Source organism: Polypterus senegalus, chromosome 9, assembly GCF_016835505.1.
Source record: "Polypterus senegalus isolate Bchr_013 chromosome 9, ASM1683550v1, whole genome shotgun sequence".
NCBI lineage: Eukaryota > Metazoa > Chordata > Cladistia > Polypteriformes > Polypteridae > Polypterus > Polypterus senegalus.
The window spans coordinates 58388136-58398591 of NC_053162.1; the positions used below are offsets into that span (position 1 = coordinate 58388136).

General features: G+C 36.9%; 1 protein-coding gene across 1 annotated transcript in view; it reads left to right on the forward strand.

The window, feature by feature from the left end:
- The window catches only part of itfg1 (integrin alpha FG-GAP repeat containing 1), a 435759-nt gene extending 425672 nt beyond the window's left edge, over nt 1-10087 (forward strand). The window contains exon 18 of the mRNA XM_039763123.1: nt 8304-10087. Coding sequence (XP_039619057.1) covers nt 8304-8363 — 60 coding nt within the window. The 3' untranslated portion in view covers nt 8364-10087. The remainder of the gene's footprint in view (nt 1-8303) is intronic.
- Nucleotides 10088-10456: the final 369 nt, after the last annotated feature.

The following is a 10456-nucleotide window of genomic DNA, read 5'->3' on the forward strand; positions in this document are numbered from 1 at the left end:
ACCTTGTTGAATCAATGCCAAGTAGAATTAAGGCAGTTCTGAAGGCGAAAGGGTGTCAAACACCGTATTAGTATGGTGTTCCTAATAATCCTTTAGGTGAGTGTATGTATGTATGTATATATATATATATATATATATATATATATATATATATATGTATATATACATACATACATATCTTCATATATATACTCAGCAAAAAAAGAAATGTCCTCTGACTTTCAACTGTTTTTACTTTCAGTAAGCTTAATGTGTAAATATTTGTATGAACACTAAAAGAGTCAACACCATAAGACATAAACTAAAAATGTTTCACAATGTGTCCCTGAATGAAGGGAGGCTCAAAATTAAAAGTACCAGTCAGTAACTGGTGTGGCCACCAGCTGCTTGAAGTACTGCAGTGCATCTCCTCCTCATGGACTGGACCAGATTTGTCAGTTCTTGCTGTGAGATGTTACCCCACTTTTCCACCAAGGCACCTGCAAGTTCCTGGACATCCCGGGCAGTTGTTGTGGCCATCCTGTACCTGTCACGCAGGTGTGATATTCGGATGTACCAATCCTGTGCAGGTGTTGTTACACGTGGTCTTCCATTGCAAGGATGATCAGCTGTCCTTCCTGTCTCCCTGTAGCGCTGTCTTAGGCGTCTCACAGTGCGGACATGGCAATTTATTGCCCTAGCCACATCAGCAGTCCTCATGCCTCCCTGCAGCATGCCTAATGCACGTTCACGCAGATGAGCAGGGACCCTGGACATCTTTCTTTGGGTGTTGTTCACAGTCGGTAGACAAGTCTCTTTAGTGTCCTGCGTTTTTAGAACTGTGACCTTAAATGCCTACTTTCTGTAAGCTGTTAAGGTCTTAACGACATTCCACAGGTGCATGTTAATTAATTGATTATGGTTAATTGAACATGCATGGAAAACATTGTTTAAACCCTTTACAATGAAGATCTGTAAAGTTATTTGGATTTTTAAAAAATTATTGTTGAAATAAACAGTCCTGAAAAAGGGACGTTTCTTTTTTTGCTGAGTATATATACATATCTATATACATATCTACATATATATATATATACACACATATATATATATATATATATATATATACATACCTATCTGCATTATATATACACACACATACATACATACACACACACAAATTATATATGTGTGTGTGTGTATGTATATATATATATATATATATATACACATACATACACACATGTGTATATATACAGTGCATCCAGAAAGTATTCACAACGCATCACTTTTTCCACATTTTGTTATGTTACAGCCTTATTCCAAAATGGATTAAGTTCATTTTTTTCCTCATACAACACACCCCATAATGACAACGTGAAAAAAGTTAACTTGAGATTTTTGCTAATTTATTATAAAACAAAAAATTGAGAAAGCACATGTACATAAGTATTCACAGCCTTTGCCATGAAGCTCAAAATTGAGCTCAGGTGCATCATGTTTCCCCTGATCATCCTTCAGATGTTTCTGAAGCTTAATTGGAGACCACCTGTGGTAAATTCAGTTGATTGGACATGATTTGGAAAGACACACACCTGTCTATATAAAGGTCCCACAGTTGACAGTTCATGTCAGAGCACAAACCAAGCATGAAGTCAAAGGAATTGTCTGTAGCCCTCCGAGACAGGATTGTCTCGAGGCACAAATCTGGGGAAGGTTACATTAAAATTTCTGCTGCTTTGAAGGTCCCAATGAGCACAGCGGCCTCCATCATCCGTAAGTGGAAGAAGTTCGAAACCACCAGGACTCTTCCTAGAGCTGGCCGGCCTTCTAAACTGAGCGATCGGGGGAAAAGGGCCTTAGTCAGGGAGGTGACAAAGAACCCAGTGGTCAGTCTGTCAGAGCTCCAGAGGTCCTCTGTGGAGAGAGGAGAACCTTCCAGAAGAACAACCATCTCTGCAGCAATCCACCAATCAGGCCTTTATGGTACAGTGACCAGACGGAAGCCACTCCTTAGTAAAAGGCCCATGGCAGCCCGCCTGGAGTTGCCAAAAAGCACCTGAAGGACTCTCAGACCATGAGAAACAAAATTCTCTGTCTGATGAGACAAAGATTGAACTCTCTGGTGTGAATGCCACGAGTCACGTTTGGAGGAAACCAGGCACCGCTCATCACCAGGCCAATACCATCCCTATAGTGAAGCATGGTGGTGGCAGAATCATGATGTGGGGATGTTTTTCAGCGGCAGGAACTGGGAGACTAGTCAGGACGAAGGGAACGATAACTGCAGCAATGTACAGAGACATCCTGGATGAAAACCTGCTCCAGAGCGCTCTTGACCTCAGACTGGGGCGACGGTTCATCTTTCAGCAGACTTGAATCCTATTGAACATCTCTGGAGAGATCTTAAAATGGCTGTGCACCGACGCTTCCCATCTAACGTGATGGAGCTTGAGAGGTGCTGCAAAGAGGAATGGGCGAAACTGGCCAAGTATAGGTGTGCCAAGCTTGTGGCATCATATTCAAAAAGACTTGAGACTGTAATTGCTGCATCGACAAAGTATTGAGCAAAGGCTTGATTAGATGTCAGCATAAATAAGGCTGATTTTTATACTTCCAAAATAAGATCATTTTTATTTTTTCTTAGACTGAACCTTCTGAATACCAGTACTTCCTTTAATATATAAATTATTTTCCTTGCAAATCAATTGGGTTGTATCAATCTACAGTGCATCTGGAAAGTATTCACAGCACATCACTTTTTCCACATTTTATGTTACAGCCTTATTCCAAAATGGATTAAATTCATTTTTTTCCTCAGAATTCTACACACAACATCCCATAATGACAACGTGAAAAAAGTTTACTTGAGGTTTTTGCAAATTTATTAAAAATAAAAAAACTGTATTCACAGCCTTTTCTCAATACTTTGTCGATGCACCTTTGGCAACAATTACAGCCTCAAGTCTTTTTGAATATGATGCCACAAGCTTGGCATACCTATCCTTGGCCAGTTTCGCCCATTCCTCTTTGAAACACCTCTCAAGCTCCATCAGGTTGGATGGGAAGCGTCGGTGCACAGCCATTTTAAGATCTCTCCAGAGATGTTCGATCGGATTCTGGGCTCTGGCTGGGCCACTCAAGGACATTCACAGAGTTGTCCTGAAGCCACTCCTTTGATATTTTGGCTGTGTGCTTAGGGTCGTTGTCCTGCTGAAAGATGAACCGTCGCCCCAGTCTGAGGTCAAGAGTGCTCTGGAGCAGGTTTTCATCCAGGATGTCTCTGTACATTTCTGCAGTCATCTTTCCCTTTATCCTGACTAGTCTCCCAGTTACTGCCACTGAAAAACATCCCCACAGTATGATGCTGCCACCACCAAGCTTCACTGTAGGGATGGTATTGGCCTGGTGATGAGCGGTGCCTGGTTTCCTCCAAACGTGACGCCTGGCATTCACACCAAAGAGTTCAATCTTTGTCTCATCAGATCAGAGAATTTTGTTTCTCGTGGTCTGAGAATCCTTAAGGTGCCTTTTGGCAAACTCCAGGCGGGCTGCCGTGTGCCTTTTAGTAAGGAGTGGCTTCCGTCTGGCCACTCTACCATACAGGCCCGATTGGTGGATTGCTGCAGAGATGGTTGTCCTTCTGGAAGGTTCTCTTCTCTCCACAGAGGACATCTGGAGCTCTGACAGAGTGACCATCGGGTTCTTGGTCACCTCCCTGACTAAGGCCCTTCTCCCCCAATCGCTCAGTTTAGATGGCCGGCCAGCTCTAGGAAGAGTCCTTGTGGTTTTCAAACTTCTTCCACTTACGGATGATGGAGGCCACTGTGCTCATTGGGACCTTCAAAGCAGCAGAATTCCTTTGACTTCATGTTTCGTTTGTGCTCTGACATGAACTGTCAACTGTGGGACCTTATATAGACAGGTGTGTGCCTTTCCAAATCATGTCCAATCAACTAAATTTACCACAGGTGGACTCCAATTAAGCTGCAGAAACATCTGAAGGATGATCAGGGTAAACAGGATGCACCTGAGCTCAATTTTGAGCTTCATGGCAAAGGCTGTGAATACTTATGTACATGTGCTTTCTCAATTTTTTTATTTTTAATAAATTTGCAAAAATCTCAAGTAAACTTTTTTCATGTTGTCATTATGGAGTGTTTTGTGTAGAATTCTGAGGAAAAAAATTAATTTAATCCATTTTGGAATAAGGCTGTAACATAACAAAATGTGGAAAAAGTGATGCGCTGTGAATACTTTCCGGATGCACTGTATATATATAAAAAAAATCCTGAAATGGAAAAGCAAGGCGACGATACGTGATCTTCTCAGAAGTTCTCGAAAGACATTTTAAAGACCCGTGAAACAAGAAAGACTGACCACGGAGCGCCTCGTGGGAACTGTAAACATGAGACTTGGTGTCAAGAAATTGTCCCAGGGCAGTCTCGTGGGGACGTGGAACATAAGATTCTTGTAAGACACGCCCTTCTTATCAAATAAGAACACGGACAGCCAGCAAAACATTCAGTCATGTAAAGTCATGGGGCACACACAGATCCTGTGCTCTCAGCAAAGAAGAAAGAGCATCGCGGAGAAAAGAGACCCAAGGTGCAATACACATGCAGAGAAAGGTACAGAATATGAAAGCAGTAACATTCGAAAGTATTGTAGTGTCCCAGCCAAGCTGAAGCCTTTTTTGTTTTAAGTGACTGTTAGGTCTGATCGAGGGAGGGCAGAGTGCAGCACGGAAGACTGATAGCTGGGTGCTGATTGATGCAGTAAGGAAGAGGCGAGACCCGTGGGAGGAGAGGTTGGAGAGGGTGCTAGAAAGTTGTGTTTGTGGTTACGCAGTCGGCGATTGTTAAAGTAGAACTTTTGTGACGCTTTATTACGTCAGTCGCTACAGTATCAAAAAAAAGATAGCACAGATCGCATTACCGTAAAACAAGTGGAAATTAGTTTAAGTCAGAGAATTTCAAAAACGGGGTTTAACTCGCATGCATTTATTGGTTACTTTGCAAAAAAAATTATTAACTGCTGATGATGTGGATCGTTTTGTCTGTGCTGAAATTCCAAACAGAGAAACCTATCCTAAATTATGGTACAAAGTCATTAAACACAAGTCTCACAGACCTCAATTAAAAGATTCAGCATATTGGGAAACAAAAGATTCCAAATATTTTTTTTACAGAAGTTCTGAAATAAAAGTAAAACTAATGAAATAGCAACAATTCAAAGAAAAAAAAATCTTACAAGTGTGTATCCAGGAAACCAAATACGGGGGTTGGCGAGCAGGGGGCAAAGCCCCCTAGTCTTATATATTAACATGTAATGTCAAATATGGCAAAATCTTTGCTGTGCAGGTGAAATTGAATTTAAATTCAACTTAATTTAAATTTCATGTATTTAAACTTTTATTAGTAGTGCAGAATAGATTACATTTATTCACCATTTGATAAAAACAACAGCCTTTCCTAATAACAAGTTAGAAAATATATACATAGCGTAACATTTAGGTGCATTCAATACTTACTTCAATATTACTACTTAAATGATTTTAAAATTGGAGTGTTTTAATTTTTTGAGTTACTACATATTTTTGTAACAAGCAGTCATATTCAAAAATAACAACCGTGATAGAATGCAGTTATATGCATTAGTAGTAGGTGGAAGGCCTGTAAGAGAAGGTTTATGGATGTGGTGAGAGAGGACATGCAGGTGATGGGTGTAACAGAGCAAGATGCAGAAGACAGGAAGATATCGAAAAAAAATGATCCACTGCAGGAGCAGCCAAAAGATGAAGAAAAAGAAGGCTACATTAAATACATACTTTTTAACAGTACTACAAAGTCATGTAGTTAAAAACAAAGTTGAAGTAGTTTTTTGGTGGCTCAATAGCTTTTATAGAGAGCAGATTCAAATTCAAGTAATGTAAAAATGTAATCAATTGAGGTCCTGTTGTTAGTTCTTCTTTGTGGAGAATTTGTAGTTTAGATGTCTTAAACATAATATTTTTGAAAGAAGTACCCAGAGAAGAGTTAAAACTTCTGTTGATGTCTCAAGGTAAAAATTTTTGGCCGCTTAGGACCATGAAGAAAAGTTGTTGTGAAACTTTACTGATATATTATAGTATCAGAGAAATATTGAATCATTATAATGTGCAGATAATATAGCTGTGAGGCGATATACAAATACTGATGACATATTTATTCTCTCTATGCTCACAGACTACAAAATAATTCCTCTCCTTTTACATTATTATTTTTTTTTATTTTATGGTTAACATCATGCACCACTTAAATTTGTTCATAGACTGAACCCTATGCACTGGAGATTTTATCTAGTGGGACTAAAATTAGATTCATCATGTCATCTTTTTCCTCTTAAAGTCCTTGGCACTTTTCTCGACATTTCCTAGGAATGTCATCTAGCTGTGGCTCTCTGGTGCTATGTGGCTAAATCACTATTTATGATCCTTTCCCCATTACTTTGTCCCCTCAAGTTCTTCTCCTCCTAGACCTTTCTTCTCACTTTTGCTTTCTCCTTCCCAAAGGCTTTTAATGACTACAAGCTAAGGTGCTTTTAGCCTTTACCTGGAAATCTCATACTGTAGCTTTGTCTCTCCTGAAGTCTGGAAGTTTTCATTTTATAACCATACACTTTCTGAACTTTCTGCATCTCGGATCAACAGCTTTTCCAGCTCTTCTATCCACAACTGGCCTTGTGCTGTTCAGTTAAAGAGCTGATTGGGGGTTACTCTATGAGGCAGTTTCCCCTGTCAACCTTTCCTTGTTTTTTTTGTCTCTTCACCGCACACTCCTGTATGGGGTGTGTGTATGTGTGTACTAGTTTACCTATTGTTTTTCTTTTTTTATTATGTTTTTGTTTAATTTGCAGTCTCAGGTGGAAAGGGGTGGAGGTGGTGATATTTGTTTGTTTTCTTTTCTTACATAGACAAGAATTCAGTTATTAATGTTTTATTTTGTTCCTTTTTTCATTTTATCAATTAAAATTAGATCACAAAAAAAATACATTTATGGTTAACATACCTCATGCAGTAGGAGAAGTGAGCTTGTGTACTAATGGCTTGTGTGTGAGCTTCTTTTAGCGTTTGATTAACTTGTTTTGGGAATCCTTCTTGCTGTCAGGAGGCGCTATCAAACAAGAAAAAAAGGAAAATACACAATTTGAAACAGTAAACTAATCCATAATTAAAGTTACACAGAATATTTCTCTGTTCTAAGTCAGACAGGTCTGTAAATGTGATAATGATATTTAATAAGAGACTTAGAAATTTCAAAACTTTGTATAGAGCACTCTGTTTGAGATAACTAAACAAAAATTGAACTTTCCCGACAAATTTCTTTAAAGATTAAGTGTGCCAAATTTTAATAAAAAATGGGAGCTAGGTTGTTTCATGCATTCATACAGACTAAGAGACATGTTAACTACAATGTTACATTTCTCTTTTTATTCATATTATACCTAAGAATTGCACAACCTGCCACTTAAGTGCTGTAAATTGCCTCTACTGGAGAGTTTGTTCATAGCAATGTGTTTCATTAGGACCCATTAAGAGAAAATGATAAAATCACATTGAAAATATTGGAAATTTAAGAACATTTTTTTAAAATTAGAGATTGTAATGTTATTAAAACATTAAACACTAAGCATTTAATACATGTATAGGCAAATAACTGATTATTAGAGAAATATATAACATAATGTATTTATTATTGAATTAAAACAGAATGGCCCTTAGGTTCATTATATGTGGCACCACTTTCTTAGCTATTTTAATTAAAATACAAAAGCAAACATCATACCACTCTCATATTGTGTCTAAAAAACAAAAATAAGCATACATGGATTTTGGTCATTGAATGTAATAACATAAAGATTGGTAGCAAGGAGTGAGTGGGTGAAAAAATATATTCTGGGATGGATGGATGGATGGATTCATGGAGTTTATTTAAATACTGCAGAACTTGTTACTTTCTACCTCTCACTCTAGCCTATTTGTAGTTAACCACCCTCTCAATATACAGCTACACAAGAACACCCTGTTCTTAAGCTCCTGAATATAAGTGAAAATAATTGTTTTTCATAAAATAAATTATTTCTGCACATTCCCAATTATTTTCCGTATATTCTACATATTGGAATGAAAGGTTAATATATGGACTACAGTATATACAGGACTATGTTACCATCATGTGCTAAACAGTCTAGCTCACACTACAACGTATGCTTTAATTCATGTTACCTGCTGCTTCACTTATGAAAGCTAATTTAATCCGTGGTTTCTCTTTTTCTTTTTTCAGAAAGCAGATGATAGAGAAAAACGTCAGGAAGCGCACAGGTTCCATTTTGATGCAATGTAAATAAATTTAAAATAATGATTAATCTATTTTCCTTGCTGCTTGGATGGGGTCTTGGACAAGAGCTACATTTATTATTTAGAAAGATAAATTAGAACTTGACATGTTGGTGACAGTGTTTTCCTTGATATTAATGGGAGAATAAATTTGTATTTCATATTGTGGTGGTTTTATTCAAAAAATGTTAATAATGGATTATAGGGAATGATTTTTCATACCTGTTCTTATCAGGTAAATTTATTTTTAAAAAATCTGTTTTCGTCAATTTAAAAGGCTGCATAGCTGGAAACATCAGCTAGTAACGACAGCAACAAAATAACACCTTCCAAGCAACTTGCAGTAATCATTTTTTACAAAATTAATTATAGTGTTGCTAAAAGTTATTTTCAGCTGCATTTAAATGTAAAACAAAAAATGAAGGGGAGCACGTATTAGCCTCTGGAAATGCTTTGGGGAACTTTAAAATTTAGTTCTGCCACATAAGCATGAAATCCTAAAAAGAAGGACAACAAATCAGGATCCCATTATGTACTGTATACAAGGAATGAATCATCAGTTCCAGAATATTAATCTCCCATGTATTAATTTGGGGGCATATCCACCTGCAAGGGAACATGGACTGTTTAGGTGGTTGAATGCTAAAGGGACATTAAGCTCTTCTGATGTGTTACTGTCTTTCACTGGTGTTTTTCAATGTGTATCTTTCAAACTGTGTCCTGTTAGTATACGAGCATTGTTGTAGCTGTCGTTTTTGTCTTTTGCATATACTTATTTTAAAAAGAATGTTTGTTACTCAGTTAGGGGCAATGTTTACATTCTTTAAGTGATCTAACATATTTGCACTAAATTCTTAAAGACTACTGATCCAATGCTACTAAAACCAGTCAAACTAAAAATCAGAAAATATAACATGTTCTTTAATTTTGTCTCAACAAATATCTCTTTTAGCCAGTCTTCTTTATTGTAAAACTCATTCTTTAACATATGAGTAATTTACAGGTGTTCATTATCATAATGGTTACTACAAATTTTAAACTATTGCTTAACCTTATTCTCTCAACAAAGTAGACTTTTCTGAAATACTGGTGTTCTGGGGAGGGGAGGGGCTTAGAACAGCACCTGTATCTACTTTATTCAGTGCCATTCCATATGTACAGTATGAAAAATACAAAATCTTTACAAAGGACCAGGTTTTTATACCACGTGACATACCAATTCACTTATAGGGAAGCTAAGCAGGTGTAATAGTTTTCTGGAAATTATGTAGAAATGAAGTATTTTCCATTATCTCGATTAATTTCACTTGTATACCTTAAATGTACCTATTTTCATCTGGTTAAGTGTACCATCGTTCTAGAATTCTATATTCAGTTAGTCTGCATCTTTACTCTTACATTTTTTATTGCTGAAACACATGCTCTAATTCTGTTTTGGTTTAATATAGAATGTATTTATTTATTTAAATTTTTCCTGGGAATTACCCCTTTTATTTAAGTTTGACTTTGGTACACAACATTAGAATTTATGCAGTAATAAATATTTGTTAAAAAAGGTTTACTATGGGAAGAAAATGTAATTAATGCACTTTTACTGGTAACAAATTTTATTTAATAATTAAACATATTGCTGTCTGCACCTCTATGTGTATTTTATTTACTGTTTTGGTTTCCCAGTGTATGCATTGTAAATGAAATTTCTCAATAAAATATGACTAACTTAAATCTGCATCTTTTTAGTTTTAATGAAGCAATGTTTTAAGAGTATGCATGTGTTTCCAAATACCATTCTATGGTTATACAATAAGTGCAGATCACTTCAAAGGCAGTCACAGTATAACATCATCTTTAATGAAAGTTAATAAATAACTTTCATGCTATACCATTTTCTAAGCCCGGTTAATCCTGTGTGGGATGGGATGGGTGCACTGCAGCCCATCTTAGCTACAAATACATGTAAAAGAAAGAAAGCTATGGTTACTTTAAAAAATGTGAGCCTTTACATTCTTGCCTTTGCAAAACCAGTTATCTAGAGCTGTATATTTTCAGGTTTTCGACCATTGCCTTATTCTTTAAATTTTTCTTCCATATGATGTTTTC